The 17,181-nt window shown below is 36.3% G+C and overlaps 1 protein-coding gene across 1 annotated transcript in view; it reads right to left on the bottom strand.

Moving 5' to 3' along the window:
* Positions 1-17,181, bottom strand: part of PLXDC2 (plexin domain containing 2) — a 279,476-nt gene that overhangs the window by 63,762 nt on the left and 198,533 nt on the right. The window contains exons 5-7 of the mRNA XM_067291774.1: positions 13,693-13,815; positions 10,681-10,799; positions 1,803-1,902 (exon numbers count right to left, since the gene is read on the bottom strand). Of these exons, the coding sequence (XP_067147875.1) occupies positions 1,803-1,902; positions 10,681-10,799; positions 13,693-13,815 (342 nt within the window). The remainder of the gene's footprint in view (positions 1-1,802; positions 1,903-10,680; positions 10,800-13,692; positions 13,816-17,181) is intronic.

Genomic DNA, 17,181 nt, shown 5'->3' with positions numbered 1-17,181 from the left:
GAAACAATGCTATCAAAATAGTTGCTACAACTGCGTATTTTAGAATCTTTAGCCACAATCTATTTTTCTTGTATGCTGCTGCTTGAAGTAACTTAATGAATAGAATAAGGTCATGGTGAAACACTAGAAAGATTTTCTGGTAATTACAGTCAGTTTATATAGTTAGGCAAAAATGTCATGTGCCTGAAAATGGACTATTTCTTTTAAAAAAGGTTTACAAAATACTACAACCGGAAGACTAGTAAGTAACAACGCATTAATCAAATACAATATTATATCATAGTAAAACAAGGTGCATATCTGAAGTATTTCTACAGAAGGAAAATTCAAACTAGAATAAAGACTCAAATATACCATATATTTTATTTATGAAGTCTGTAAATGTAAGGAAAGCCCTTTTAGTGCTGTTTAATGATGGAGTCCTGATGCCAAAAGATCTGCATACTACTTGCATCTCTTACGCTGAAGTTCTGTGTGACTATTCACACAAACCATTAGCACAAATCATTCAGCCTAATTTTTACTAAGTGCTCCATTTTAGGAGCACTTAGAAACCTAGGACTCCAAAAATTATTTAGATCATTTACTTACGAACAACGCTCAAAATGTTAAAATCAGTTGCCTAGAATCATTTGTTCCCAAGCACTCAAAAGCAATCCATGATACCACAGGCATATCACAATTATGTATCGTACTTTGGAAACAATTTCCCTCTAAGACTTGATCTGTTATGTGAAATCTGAGTTTGCCTACCTCGTTCAAACCACACTGAGTTCACAGAGAGCAACAGAGCACGTTCAAACTTTCCATCTTCCCCATAGCAGGACATGTAAGACCTGGGATTTATGCTCCTTCATACCAAAGACTGTTCAAATGTGATGAAGAGAATAGTCTGAGAGAGGTGACCTCTGTGGCAACTCCCATGGTGGCCCTTGTCTACCTTACAGACAGGCTGGATCCGGCCAGTCCTTACTAGCCTTGTCTGTGCCATACCTCTGCAAGGGTGCATGTTAGGAGAATATGCCTGCACCTGGCACACTCTGGAGGCAGCCCTAGGAAGCTGTTTCAAGTGCAACTCCTTCCACCTACACCCTGCTATTGGGGTACAACACAAATTGAACCTAGTAAATTTGCTCCAAATATGTAAATAAAAACAGCACACCTGGAAAGCAAGCATACTCCAAAATGGCTAAGAAGTCTACAAGGGTTCTGGACAACGTACATTAAAACAAAGCATTAAGGAAATCAGAGGTGATGAGAGTTCTTAGTTTTTTTCGTATATTTAATGGCAGAGAAAATTAAATGTCACCCGCATTGTTGCTGCCAAGATTACGGGAGCACAAGGCGCTAGTTAATAACTACTTCTCTTCTTTCCTCTCACTAAAATGTGTATAAGAATTTGAAGTTCAGAATTTAAAGTATCATGAACATCCAGCTTGGATATTTTTATCTTTTTTTAGTTGGATACAGAAGAATTTTCTGAACAGGTTGCTTCTTCCCTCCTAAGGATATGGAGACATATTCCAGATAGAGTATCCTATGGAATACCAAATTGTGTTGGTTGACTGTTCAGTTTTGCAGTATTTGGCTGGCCATTGAGTTTTATTTACTTAATTTATCAGCTCATAAGAAACAATGACAGAGAAAGCCACATTGGGAATTATCAAGCAAATAAAATTACACTTGAATTAACAAGCTGAAATTAGCTAAGTGATTTGCTGTACAGCTAATCATCCTTGATGAAATCAGCTTATACTCATTTCCCAGCCTCCAAACCATTAGCACCATTACATACTACATACTGGGAATTTGCTGGATCCTGTGCACCACCACAAATGCATCTGAGAGTCCCACTTTCACCGGGTGGTTGGTCGAACTTATCTGTGTCACAGAGACAGGAATCTGGAAGACAGAATAGAAAGATATGTGTGAAGTATTTAACTCAAAAAGTTCAGTCTGAAAACAACAGCCCCGTCAGAATAAGTATTTAGCCAGTGTAAATCAGAAGTCCTAAATAAATATATTATACAAAATGGCATAACATGACTAAGGATTTTTTGAAGACTGAATGATTAATTTTTATTTATACTAGTTTGCTTTGCATCTTATATAACAATATACACATCAACACTTAGAGGTGTAACAACCGCTAATAACGATGATGCAGAAAAGAGCAGGATTTTTCAGTAATTTATTTCCCCCAGTTGACAACAAAGTGGGATGAAGTGCTAGTATCAGGCAGAGAGGAGGAGGCAATACATCTCATATACTAGTAAACACACAAATTGTGAAGCATATGGCTCAGATAACTTGCACTGAAAACTGAAGAGCTAGCTGAAGAGAGCCCATTGATATTCATGTTTGGTATGTCTTAGAGTAGCAGGGAAATCATCAGTGTTGTGGAAAAGCTGGAAAATGTCAGATGCTAGCTTGCCAATATCTACAGGAACAAAGAAAAAGACTTAAAAAGCTATAGACCAGTACAGTTTTACAGGACAGAATATTGATGCCAAGCAACATGGTTTTATGAAAATAGGTCTTGTCAACTTTGATTTCATTCTTTGAGGAGATTTCAAGTTTAGCTGATCTTTGTATAGATGTAAAAGCTTTAGAAGTCTGTAAGATGTTTGACTTAGTGACATACAAGTTATATGTAGCATTTATACATGACGCTTATATAATATCGATATAGTTAAGTAGACTGATCACAAATAGCAGCCATCACTGAGGAATCAGGTCAGACTGTCAGTGTATCTTTACAGTATATCCTGATTTTCCAGACATCAGAACTAGTATTCAACATTTTTATTAGAGATTGGGAAGGAAACCTAAATTTACTGCTGAACAGCTCTGTACATGACACAGGCTGGCAGAGTGATAGATAATGAAATACTGCCAATCAATTAGTAAGATTAGCCTTTGCAAAAATTGCAAAGTTATAACCCAGGGAACAAAGAATGCAAAGTAGAGGTTTGGGGACTATGTCTGGAAGCAGCAGCTCTGAAAGGGACTTGTGGGGTCTTAATGGATGATCTGTTCAAGCTTTCAGAGCACTTTACATCGCAGCAAAAACCTAACTGATGTGGCCTTTGGCTACACAAAGAGTAATGTAAGAATGGGGTAGCCATTTTACTTATACCAACACAATAGATCGTTACTGAAATGTTACACAGACTTTCAGAGGGTCTATTTCTTAAAAAGATGCTGAAAACTTAAGTTGAAGAAGATAAAAGAGTCATGAAAATAATGCCCAAACTTCTTCAGTTCTCAAATGTCATTAAGTAAAAGAGTTAAAGAGCTCTATCTGTTTGGCTTCTTGAAAGGAAATGGAGAGGTGACTTGATGACCATAAACAAATACTGCCAAAGGAAAAAAATAACTCAGGAGCTAAAAAGTCCCATCATCCAGCACTGAAAGATATAACCAGAAGCAATGACTGGGAGCTGCAGATAGATGCATTCAGAATAGAGTAAGGCAAATGTTTTTATGATCGAATGTTAACCACTGGGATAAGCTACCAAGGGAAATTGTGATTGTCTGTCCCTTGCTCCTTTCAAATCACAGTTGAACACCTTAGTGAAAGCTGGCATCCAGTTAACTAGAAATTCCTAGGCTAAAGACAGACAAAACTGGATCAAGTGTAAGAAAGTAAGACACAAGGTGCTACCTGAGCTGATCTAATAGCCTACTCTGGCTTTACCTATGCAAAGCTATAAAAATTATATCATTGGCCATTACTTCTCATTTAGCAGAAAAATTCCAAAGTAAAAAGCTGGTTACATATCCAGTAAATGATGATTCAGTTTTGTCTACATATCAATTAACAGCATGACTTCTGGCATTTGAGTTGAGCATCAGTAGTTCTGCTTTTCCTTGTTCCCAAAATATTATGTAGTTGTGCTTTCTACTGATTACATTTAAATTCAAGAATCTGAACAGAAAAAGTGAGTTCTGATGAATTAAATACTGTCGTAAATTTCCAGTTCTTTCCCTTTCTCCATAATCTGGAGAATTTGTACTGGTTTGGCTGCGTTTATTTATGGTTTCTTGCATACAGGACGTGCTCTGGTATGACAAAAGGCATGATACTAAACCAATGTGAAAAACAGAAGCAGCTTTTTAATACTGCTATTCCTACCTCAGTTGGCTTATATCAGCTTAGTTTTGATGCAGTTATTGGAGAACATGACATAAGAAGAAGCTGAAAGAACCATGTTTTCAAAATTTTCAAAATAAAACACTCAAGGAGGTCAGAAACAGTTTATAAACTTTCTCCAGCATGGAAGTATAAACAGAAGAAGGGAATTATTCATGACATCAGAATACTGTAGAGGAAAGTTTATATTAAATATGAAAGAAAGACTTTAAAGAGAGAAGGGAGAGACTCTAGAGAAGCTATTGAAAATCAAGGCAGAAAAAAGCACTGATGAGAAGGATGCAACTACTAATGTGAATGTGTGTAACATCCTAATTACAGAAGAACCATAACAGATGAAGAACAGAATCAGAGTTTTATGAACATAAAATCTAGATGGAATTGGTATTATGAGTAGGTGTGTGAACAACAGTGTGCTGACAAAATGGATTCAAGCATAAATTGTGTCTGATATACCAACATAATTATACGCATTTTTACATGCGAGTACAAACCAGGAGAAGCTGCATTCAGGCCTCCTTCAGAATAAGCCTCCTTAATTTTAAGTGTAGTTCCTTATCACAGATTTTTCTGAATTCATGAATACTTAAATAATTTGCATCTTTCCTCAACAATTATAACAGCAAATTAAAATTGTTTTAGCAGGAAAGAGTGATGAGTATTTGCAGTACAAATGCCCCAAATGTTTTCATTTTATTTTCAATAAAACTTGGTTCAGAGCTTGAAAGTCACTTTCAGTTTCATTATATATCAAAAATTATGAATGACTCAGTGATATCTCGTACTAAAACAGGAGGCTGAAGCCAAATAGAACAGAAAATACAAATAAAAACTTCCGCAGAAATTACAAAATTCTGGAGCAGAAATATCTCAGTAGATTTTGTCAAAGTCCCTGCAGATGTCTGTGCTCTTGTGCTCGGCTTTCTAAGGAGAGTGAAAAACTTACAGAATCATTCTCTAAAAATAATATGGGCAAGCAAGCCAAGCTCCTCAACTGCAGAAAGCTGTAGTAGGGTCCAGGCTAACAGATTAGCAGCTTCAAAAAAGGCAAAAATTTGTGTATATGCTTTAGAAGCAGAGAGGTGTTTGTGAAAGGTAAAGAAGTCTCATAAATTAAGTAAATATAGCCAGCTCTTCAAACTGAGATATAGCCTGCATCTAACAATTAGTCATACAGAATGTGAATGCTGTCAGTGTAGAATTGTAATCCATGACTCAAGAAAAACTCTTTTCTTCTCTTGAAAAACTGCAACATTATTAAATCTACGTTTACAAACACCTATATTTATTTTTTGCAGTGTTGGAAAATAAGACATTTTACAGAACTGAATACCTCAGTCTCTCTGTAATGAGTGTAGCAGTGGTATTTTATAGGTGAAATCCTTTGAATGAGATGTCAGGATAAAATGGGCTTTTATCATATGATAGCTTATGAGGAAATATGCCCCTTTGACAGAAGGCTTGTGATAAATGATAAAAGTATTTATTGAAAACTACAGCCATACATAGGCAGCAGGCAGATATCTAGTGTTCTGTCTTTCTCATCTGAATGACAAGATATATCATGACATGCTGAATAGTTAAACAGGCAGTGAGCTAGGAATGTGCAAGTATTCGGTAATGGGTGGCAGGAATTTTATGACATTACATTTGGAGAATGAATTTTAACTAAAATCATTCCAAAATGTACCTTAGTTCTACCACAGACAACATAAGCTCTTGTGTTCTACAGGTCATCAGTTTATGAATGAGTTTCCCAGAGGCCTATTATCCTGGGGCCATTGACATCTATGATTGCGATTGTGTATTTCAACAATAGAGGAGATATTTAGAATTCATGAAGAAACTGGGAACAGTAATCTAGACAGTAGAGTTCTCAATTTTTATTTGCTTCAACTGTCTTTGAGGACAAGTTAGAATCCTGTCCTTTAGAATGGAATAAAATGATCGCCTTTGACCTTATCCTGAAGGAGGCGGTAAGCAGGGTGCAATTACTGCTCACTTCAAAACTGAGTCATAGATAAGATCCAGAGTATGCTGCAGAATAATAAGTAGGAATACAATATTATTTATATAGGGTATTTGTTGCCAGTTTCCTCAACAGTCATTAATTACCAAACTGCATGAAACTTAATCACTGAGGAGTGCACATTGTTTCAGTTGTGATACTGCTCCCAATAATTATTTCAATTGTCAGTAATTATACATTATCATGTTAGCATTTGACAAGTATATGCATATATGACCCACTTGATTAAATTGTTCTAAAAAGTTGAAACGTCACAGTAAAACTTTGGCAATTCATCTATAGCCCTATTTTCCCTATATCTCCTACACTAATGTGGCTTTCTTTTGTTTTGTATGACTAGAAATATCTCCACAGAAACCAAATTCCTCTCACGGGATTTTTTGTAAACCTTATTCATCTAAAATCACAATATATTTTTGGCATCTCACTCATTTTCTCACTAACCAGCTGGGAGGTCACTCATAAGCAAAGAGTTTTAAGTTGCATAAATTGATCACCTTATCAAAACAAATATCCTGTTTCCATGTTTTGAATCTTATTACTTAAAACAGAATATTTTCCATTACATACAGCAGAAACGTCAATTGTATCCAAATGCCAATACTTAGTCAGTTCCATTCACTTCAATATCCTTTCACGGTAGAAAGAAATTCTACTACAAGTTTCTTTTAGAATTATTTCTGACTTCAAATATTGGGCAATTTGACAAGCATTTCAACTTTTATAATGGTTTCTGGATGACTACATGAATAAAGAATCATTACTATTTAAATGAACAAAGAAAGCCTCAATTCAATGAAATTACGGAACATATCTTAAACCATTAATAAAGCCTTTGGCACCTTTGCCTAATTTGTCCTGTATTAATCACAGAAAGAAAAAGAAACCAAATATTACACTAAGGAACATTAGCTTTAAGCACTAATGGGAAAGGACTACACTGAACAGTGATTTTGTTTAAAAAAAAACAAAACAGAAAAGCTCTTGAGAATTGAACTTCTGTGAAATTCAGAACATAAGAAATGATCATTCATTACTAAAACCTACAAAAGTATACCTTTCCAGAAAATGTATTTGAATGTATTCAGAAAAAGCATTTGATACATAGAGGTGCACCAATAAAACAGCTGATCTATTTCCTGACATTTCCTGACATTTCCTTTCCACTTGCCAGAACACTAACGGTGTAAGCAAAGCAGTATTTAAAAAGGAAGTTGTGCGCATTGTAAACAAACTAAATTGATAAGGAATAAATATTTGGCATGCTTTAGAACCTTGCTAGTTTTTTTCTACCAAGGAATACACAGAAAACTGTACTTGGCATACAGAAAAGGCTGAGTATAGAAACTTGATATTCTCACTTTAATGTAGTGTTGATATTAATTCTGATTTTACTCTGATATTATTTGATATTCTGATGTTAATCCTGAATTAAATCTGATATTATAGTACAAGAAGAATATCAGAGAAACAGATTAGCAAACATAATAGCTAAGGTTTTTGCTAGTGTTAGATTAGCCTATTCAGAGCAAATAATAACTAGACAAAGCACCAAACTAAACCTCATTGTGCATTTCAAATAGTTTTTACATTTCAAAAAATGGTTGCATGGCTCCTTTTCCTACCAGTTGACTTTTCTGAAAAATATTCTGATGTCTCTACAGATTTCAATATTGCTGGTGGTTCAGCTTCTTTTCTAAATTTTCACTTTTTCAGAATTGACTCTGGATTTTGGATAACACTGGTGTGTTCTATACTGCTTCGTATCAGGCGAAGCGCAGAATGCAGAAGGTTGGGCAGAAGGTTGGGCAGTACTCAGCAATCCCTGGGCAAAGTCCTGCCTCTGTACTCAGCACCATGTTTATGTGGTCAGCAAACCTGATGTGGGTTAATCTCTCCCTGAAAAAGGGAATCTCAAATGGTTTGAATAAATAGGAAATAAGAAGTAAAATTTACCTGAAGTGCTCTCGACATAGAAGTCCCTATTTCTATCTCCTTTAAATATAGAATCAAAGTTATTTTAGAAGTGGATTCTTCAAGATAAACTCCTCGTCTCAGTAATACCAGGCCACTGCAGGATGCTTTATAATGCAACTGGCAACCTTTTTGCTTCATGTCTTACATTTGTGCTTCAGTTTGGAAACTTCCAACGACAATGCAATGAAGATTTTGCGGATTTGCCATACACTACTGTAATTTCTGATGAACTGTGATGCTAATATGAAATGGCACCAAAAACATGATAGAAATATGCTTGTGCAACTCTTATTCATGCTAGTGAGCAGTCACACAAGTAGTCTTACTGGAGCTAACGGGACTCCTGACAACGTGACTCACCAGCAAGAGAAATGGTTCCAGAAGAACTTCCTCAGAAAGCAATGAAGTCAATGCAGCACTGAAAAATAAATCAATTCCTAGCCAGCCTTATAAACACCAGAGTCAAGTTTTAATTTACAAGTGTTTCACTTTTTCTCTCCAGACAGCTTCTGTCTGGTCAGTGATCAGAAATTTTATTCAATTTTCCTCACTTAGGAGAACAGCTGAGGTATTTTTAATGAAGTAAGACAGGCTGCAAATACAGATTGTGGTGTACTAGAAATCTCAGCCTCCAAATCCCTCTCTCAGACAATTTCAAATGGAATACACTAGTTGTGATGTTCAGAGATTTCACAAAACCTTTCTGGTTAAAAGATTTACAGATCACAAGTATGTAAGTATTAACACTTTAAAAAAATCTCTTTTCTTAACTATGTACAAGAGTTCTAAAGTGGCATTTGATAACGGCATTTGAGACAAAAGCAACTTGTGAAAGGCTGTACTATGCAATGGGATTTTAAATATTCAGCAGTGGAAAAAACACAAATTATCAGATTTGTAGATTCCAGTTCTTTCTGTCTCAGGATTAATGAAAAGAACATTAATAATATTCCTCCTGGTGAAAACAGCTTGGTTCTGCAAGAGGTTCCCAATACAAACAGTGAGAGCAAACAGCCTGACTAGCTGTAGAATTGGACTTGCTGAGTTTATGAATAGATTACATGATATAGTTACATGCAGTTCCAGGGAACCACATGGGATTAACTAGGTGGTCCTTTTCCTCCTGTCTCCCTAACTGAAGGAAAGTTTCCATTGCCTGGCATTCTGCATCATCATTTACATTTGTGCAAAATGAATTTAGAGCAATAGCTTCTATCATTCATATAACATCCATTTTGTGCAGGGCAGGAAGGTGACAGAAAGGCCAAAGCATTTGATAACCAAGAATAGTGGTTTCCTGAAAATGTCACCATTTTAATGCTAGATTTCATATGCAATTCCTGTCAGATGTATCTTAAAGTTACAAACTGAAGTAGTGTCCCTTCCCACTTCTCTGGGCCTGGAAGGCAGGAACATTTCTGCAGTCTTTAAAAGATTATCATTTTCAACAACTGGAGAAAAGCAAAGCTTTGGTGCACACCCCTGTGGTCAAGCACAAGCTCCACAGTGCTAACAAGCTCAAAGCTTTCCTGAAGCTGAAGTCAACACTGAAATAAGTTGCATTTTCATAGATTAAAACTACCAGCCTCTATAACATTCAGAAACAAACTGAGAACCAGAGCAGATCTTGTGCATGTCTTTTAGGATAAAGAAAGTCAGGTATGTATGCGTACCAGAAGTTTCTAGTGGTCTGCAGAAATTATCCAGCAAGAATATTGTGCAGCAATCCTGTTTGCAAGGTACAAAGACATGTTTCTCAAGTGAATATATTACTACCACTAGTAGAATAACCCAGATCATCACTAGCATTTTAATGAAGGAAGGAGGAATACTATTATTTCTGCTTCATTTAGGTGCATGGCTAAGACAGCGGCATGAAAAACAAGGTTGAAGGCACACAACTAGCCTGTAGCAGAGCAAGAATAGAACCCAGATTTCCCCAAGTCTGGATGATCACTTAAATCACTGATTACCTTTTTATATAAGGAGGATAACCAAGACATATATATGTTCAAGAAAAAATTGAACCCTCCATGTCAAACAGATTAAAACAACCAAAAATTGAAGAAAGCATTCTTTGCCCCTACAGACATGAGCTTATCTACCTTTTGACACTCATTTGCGTGAAATTCACCTGGAAGTATATACTCAACATGACTCTAGCAATGAGAAAAAAATTCATTCAAAGTAGCAACGACTGAAATTCTGAAACACTTGGAGAATGCAGAGTGAAAGCTGAGAAACCAAAGTTTGGTCTACTTCTTCTTCTATCCCAACAGAGACAAAAACATATTGGTGCTATGAAGCAAGTGGCTTTCAAGTCCATCACATGAACATCACCTTTAGAGTAAAATTTCATTTTCTGCAAAACAGGGATCTTACAAGCAAAATATGAAAGTGATCTTATACAGCTGAACTTTCAAATATCCACCAAAAAAAAAAAAAAAAAAGTAGAGAAATTCCTGACAGGTATAAAGTGATTTGTCTATTTAAAAGACAATTTTCAGACCCAACTTACTTCTTTGTAGCCGAAAATGATACGCCCATCATTGAGTAGGGTGGCCTGAAAAGTGAAACTGCCCAGGTTGTAATTATCCTGCAGATGTACATGATCCCACTGGACAACTAGTGCTGTGCCTGTGAACCCCAGAGTGGGGGTAGAGAGGCAAAGGGAAGAAAAAATGTGAGAAAAATATTAACTGACTGTAGGAAAAGTACTTAACTTCAGTTACTCGAAACAACAGTGATTTGTCTCTGTTTAGCAACTTTCAGCCCAGCATCTTGAAGTGCCAAAGATATTACAAACACAAGTTGCATTCCAAATCCTCTTAAAGGTGGACACTGCGGTGCGATGGTTAACTACCTCAACTAGTCACACATAAGTCTCCTAAAGCAAGAGTGGTCCAGTGACTTGTTCAAAGTCGCACAAGGAGTCAACAGCCACTGAGGGCAGGACCCAGCATTCATGGTTCAGGTGTGCTGCTGCTGCCACTGCTCTGCAGTGCCTTTCCTCACACTACATAGAGCCAGATGGCTTTGAAAGGTGAAGTGCTAATAGCATTGCTAGTTTCGTGAAAGTTATTATTTGAGGAATTCAGATTCTTCCATTAACTATGCATTAATATAAACAGCATTAATTTTTCTGCATAGTATAAGCACTCACTGAGGTTCTGCAAGTTGAAGAATATTAGGTGCTGGCAATAAATAAATGTAGTTTAAATTAAAACCACTAAGAATCCATGGACAGGGTAAATATTGAGTCTGGTGTGCAGAGATTTAGTTGCAAGAGACCTGTTAATATTCATGGGAGTTCTCTGACTGGATATCCACTTATCACACTAAAAATGTACCCCAAGCAACTTGCATACCCTGTGAGCATGTTTTACAGATGTTGAGGGTTACAGACACATTCAGGCAGCTTGGCTGAAAGACACTTATCACCAAAACTGTTAACTGAAAATGTCTTTTTCATATTTAAGACTATATGCTTTCTCCTCTTTGGCACTAATGGGAGTTATGTGCTTTGATTCACAACATTTTAATTCCATTTCTTGCTGGAGTGTTCAAGGTGGGTCAGTAAGCTGCTACCTCAGTGCATTTTTGATATCTCCTTGAAACATCTTTTGTCACAGATATTCAGGGCAGTAACTTTCACTAACATATCAGTGAATGTTATGAAACTGTGAACATGCAAATTTTTGAGGCATACTGCAGTAAGTTCATCACACCACCAGCCTTCGTAGGTGCAGTGCATGCTCATTGTGTGCACAGTGCATTTTTCCTTTCATGTCTACATCCATTAAATACTTTCTGAATACTTATTTATTTTAAACTTAATTTTACAGGAATTCTAAGGGACTTCAAATTCTTGGAGCAAAATAGCCAAAACTTTTTATAATCAGTTTTTGAGTTCCTCAGATTTATGTGCATCTCAGAATCCCATACTAAAGTGGAGGTCAGCTGCCTCCAATACATTGCCTCTTCACTCCCAGCATCCTTTATATGGATGTGTGTGGAGACAAATTCCTTGTAAAACAGCTCCATGAGTGAAACTTGGACGGGTCACTAAATAATGTCCTTTAGATGTGGTTCTAAAGCAGCACATGTGCCCAGAGGGGTAAGACAGGAATGAATAAGAAATAAGGAACTGAAGATGCAACTTGCTCAGTTTCTTTTCATTTGGAGTAAGACAGCAAATTCTTTGTCCTAAAGCACATGAGATCCAAAAGAACATCATGCCCTATGCATGAGGAGGGATGCAAATTCTCAAAAGACTGTTCAACCCTGCCATGAAAGCAATGTGACACAGCCTGCTTGCTACACCTGGTATGAAGACTGTAAGTCAGGAAAACAATGAGAATTAACAACATCTTTCCCAGAATATTTGGATTCTTTCAGTGCAGATGGCAAATCATAGGACAGAGTGTCAAATAATTTATGGGATGAAAATAATCATTTTTTCTGTTTAAACATTCTCAATGCAAAGAGCAGGGTTTCTCATGTAAGTCTAGTTTATTTAATTTTTTAACAAGTAAATTCTGCAAATAATTACTAGATTGTAAGGAAAGGTTATGACTGGAGGCATGGGTTACAGGATATATTTTGATCCCTGATCCCCTGGTCTGGGGAATAAACATTTCAGAGTGAAGCTTCTGGATAACACACCTGGTTGGAAATGTGACTTATTTTTAGTCATGTTTGTAATTTGTGCTTAAATTCAGTGTGAATAAATGTACTATGTTCCTATGATGGAACAGGCTTACCCAGGAACATTTAAAATAATCACAGATGTCATGATGTCATTGCCGGGTTTTAAATTCAAAATACATAGTCACTGTCTTTCTATCTGGTGACTAGAGGCCTGAGGTAAGGCACCAGATGTCATTTAAGCGCATAGGTCACGTTTCCAAAATGCTGATTATAACCGATTTCATGAGACAAGTATCCACACGTTTAAGGCCCTTGAAATATCTCACAGTGCCTCAAGTATAACATTGCAGTTTGCCTTTTACTCTTTCAATCTTTTCTACAAGGAACTGTTGAGAACTACTGCTGTAGATGAGTGTATTGGATTCCAATCCTGGGACTCAATGCACATTTAGTCATTGACATATTTATTAACCTCATACCCACCCTGCCTCTGTGTATGTTTACTATTGCATTCCACAATTCTATTTTCATTTTAGCTAGTAGATGGACATTATTTCCTATATATATAGAAGTAAAAGGAACATGCACTTTTACAGAAGACAGACTTTTCCTTTTAAAATTCATCAAACACATTGCCAGCATACGAGCTTGTGTACTTTAACATCCAGAAGGTACCTACTCAGGAAAAGGCATTCATGACTATTTAACCATGTTATGAATTAAGAACCATTTATGGATGTTTAGCCACATTCTTTATATAGCCTGTGAGTTTAAAAATATTTTGAAATATCTTCAATTTTTCCCTCAAGAATAGTTATTTAGGAAAATATGAAGAGTCAAGGGACACAGACACATTCATTTATGAAGGACTGCTACATACCATTATCAAAGTATCTGACTGTTGAATTTCTTGACACACTGGGGTCAAAATTTGCCATTAAGGGTGCAATATATTGTGTGGCTGTTAGCATTCGATGCACAACTTCTCCAGTATATATGAAACCTACAATAAAGAAAAAAATATTGAGACCATTTCAGTAACTTCTGAAAAGATTTAATAAAGTGGCAGGTTTAATTAGGCATTGCCGGAGTATTAAAGGGTCATCTGAGAGAAATTAACACCCCAACCAATTTTACAGTGAATTAAGTAAGAGCTAAAATTGCAGGAAAAAGTCCATGTTGGCTAACAGAAGAAGAAGATCCAAGATGAACAAAGAAATTAGCAGTTCAAGAAGCCAGTTTTCATACAGGAAGAAAAACAGAGCAAAAAAAAGGAAGAACAATTCCAGTTACGGACAAAATCCAGAAATGCGGCATTATCAAAATGAGCCAATTACCACCATACACCTTCCATCATGCTTTCCATCCTTTTCTGCAATCTGCCTTTTTGTTTCATCTCTGCAAAGGGTCACCTCTTCAGAACAGAGGCTAACCATTTTTCATATTTGCAGACACACAGAGTAAGGGAGAGCTTCAGACAAAAGGAGGTGATAACTTAAAAAAAAAAAAAAAGTCAGATGAAAGGTGGCGCAGGGAGGTATTTTTCATGATTATAAGCCAAGTTGCAATTCTGGTGCATTCCCTGCAGTGTCAGATCTCACTTGTTTATCCTGTTCATCTCAGACTTCATAGTTCTCTTCTGATTTATACTGTGCCACGGGCTGCTTCTATCAGAAAGGCTTATCCAAAACCACTTACTGGTTTGGAACTGGAGTTCTTCCTTTGAGGAAGAACAGCCGTCTATGGTGAATAGATGGTACTGTAGTGACACTACAGTTTTCTTAAAATCAAAGCAATGTTTATTTTAATGGTAGGAAAACCCTGCTATTTTAACAATAAATAGTCTACAAATGCACTTGTATCACTTAGGCTTGTGAACTCCACTTTAAAGATGGGACTAACTTCTTTAGACACCCCAATCTATAGGCCTAACTTAGAAACTCCCATTGCCCTACAACGAGCCTCTGCTTAATTGTTATTTTAGCTTTTGCCTTGTTTGTCAAAGTTGACAAACTTTAGGTTGATTGGAGCTATAGGTAGCTGTTCAAACCTCACATTTGCATGTCAGCTCTTAAAGTGTTTACCAAATGGTAGCTTATGCTGAACTGTTGTTTTCTTTCTCATTTTTCTCCTTCTGTTGATTTAATGAAGTACATTCCAACAGCAAACATCCCAACTATGACAAGAACATTACAATTGGCTGGAAATTTCCTAACAGAAAAAATTGTTTTTGGAAAATGCTGTTTCACAGAAATTCTTTACTGGCAAGTCGACAGTCTCCACTGCAATTTCAACAGGATTTATGCTGGTTTGTTTGTGCCTTTTTTTCCTTCCTCAGTCACAGTGAGATTCTCTTTTCCTCCCCAGCCCCATTTACTGCCAAGCCCAAGAGGTTCTTTCTTCTTACATTTAGTATCATTGGACTACAACACAAGATGAAGGAGCATATAAATCTATCCCTAAAACAGGATATTCCTTCTCTTGTGAAACTGCAGAACTAAAGAGAAATTTGAACAACAGGAATTACCCTCAAGGTAGAAATACCTTTTTCCAGCCAACTACAGTTAACATGCTATTCAAAAACTATTAGTGTGCAACACCACTTTCTTAATGGTATTATCTCCATTTTTACCACTGGGAGATGAGATAGACTTGTTAAATGGCTTGTTTAAAACGATACAAGAAACCTCTGACAGTACAGAAAAATTAACTGAAGTTTCTGGAGAGCTTTAGGCATCCTTCCACTCCTGTCCTCTCCTGAAACATGTTTCTAAATGCTTACTAACTGTGTTTACTGAACTATGCCTAGATTTCATATTATGCCATACAGAAGAAAAAGCTTGCTGTTTGGAAACACTGTCCTGTATGGCTGCTAGCAATTATGATGAAGTACCACGAAGTCTACTCAAGTGAATACGATAGGAGACCTAAGAAAAGAAAGCCAGGCTTGGATAAAATACAATAAAATATACATTTGGAAACACTCTGCATTGCCAATTGAATTAGAGACCTAGCTGCCTTAGCTTTCATTTAAAACGCACCTATATATTCAAAGACATGGTATTTAAATATCTAGTCATCTCCTAAACTACTAAATTAATTCTTAGGACTTAACTGCAACTGTCTTGTTTTTTGGAGAGTCTTTTGAGTAAACACCTAAATACCAATTTTTTTCTTTTGCTAATTGATAGGAAGGGAGAAAGACAGGTTAAAGAAAAATTCTGTCTTTGCATTTTTACAGCTCATTTATAATTCTGAATTTTTGGAATATACACTTGCAGCTCTAATTTTACTCTATTACTCATCATTTTAGGATAGCTAACAGTTTTGCCAAAGCATAGTCCCTGAAATGCATTTTAATTATTTCCTATTTATTGATGTCTGCTTTTAAAATGTCACTCCCTTCAAAAGTATTTCTCTCATGCCTATTGAGACATTTTAAATACTTACCATTCCAGAGAATATTTGTGCCGCTTATAAGCTCTAGGATCATGTGCACATGAATTTTAACACATTCTTGAGTAGATCTATAATCTTGTAATCATTCCTCAAAAATATTCAGAAGACAATGTATGCAAAACCTTTGAAGCCATATTCATGTATTACAACTACCCTTAATACTTCTGTGCTTATTCATCCCTGGCACAATGTTCCTGTCTACATACACTCTCCCTTTCATGTTTTCATCCCATTTACAGTATAACAATATATAACTAATACTAATGCAGACACAATAGGAAAGGAAAGGACTTGATTGTGTTGGAACACATAACTAAATAAATCAGAGCAGGTAATTAGTAACCACAGAGCGTATTTCCAAGTGTTTGCCGGATGCAGCTTTACTTTATAGACAAAAATGGAAAGCAGGAGGTGGATGATAGCTGGAAAGCAGGCAGCCCTTGCATGGAGATCATTCTAATGAGAACTCCAGTTATGCTTCAGAACAACTTGGAAAGAAACACAAAGTCATTTCAAATCATCCCAGAGATTCAAAGGCTGAAGCTACTGTTGAGCCTGGACATTTTATCATTGCCACTACAACTTACTTAAAGAAAGCAGGAAATGTAAAATTAACTTATTCCTGAATGGACTTTCATAGAAAATTGGCTTATAGTATCTGTGACACGATTTTCTGACAGTGGTAAATGCTCATGGTTGATTCATTTAGTCAATGAAGAATTTTTCAGACCTACAATTTCCTGAACCACTTAATCTTTCCTTTGTGGGAGGAGGTGGTAGAGCTCTTTTCCCAAACTCTCCAGAAGTACTATACCTAGAAGCACAATCTGCTTCTAAATACTGGAATGAAAACAAATAGGAAAGAGAATAGGAAATATAACTAAAACTAAGGATGGGCTTATATATAAGC

Source organism: Apteryx mantelli, chromosome 2 (genome assembly GCF_036417845.1).
Source record: "Apteryx mantelli isolate bAptMan1 chromosome 2, bAptMan1.hap1, whole genome shotgun sequence".
In the NCBI taxonomy this organism is placed as follows: Eukaryota; Metazoa; Chordata; class Aves; order Apterygiformes; family Apterygidae; genus Apteryx; species Apteryx mantelli.
This window is presented reverse-complemented; position numbering and strand designations above follow the sequence as displayed.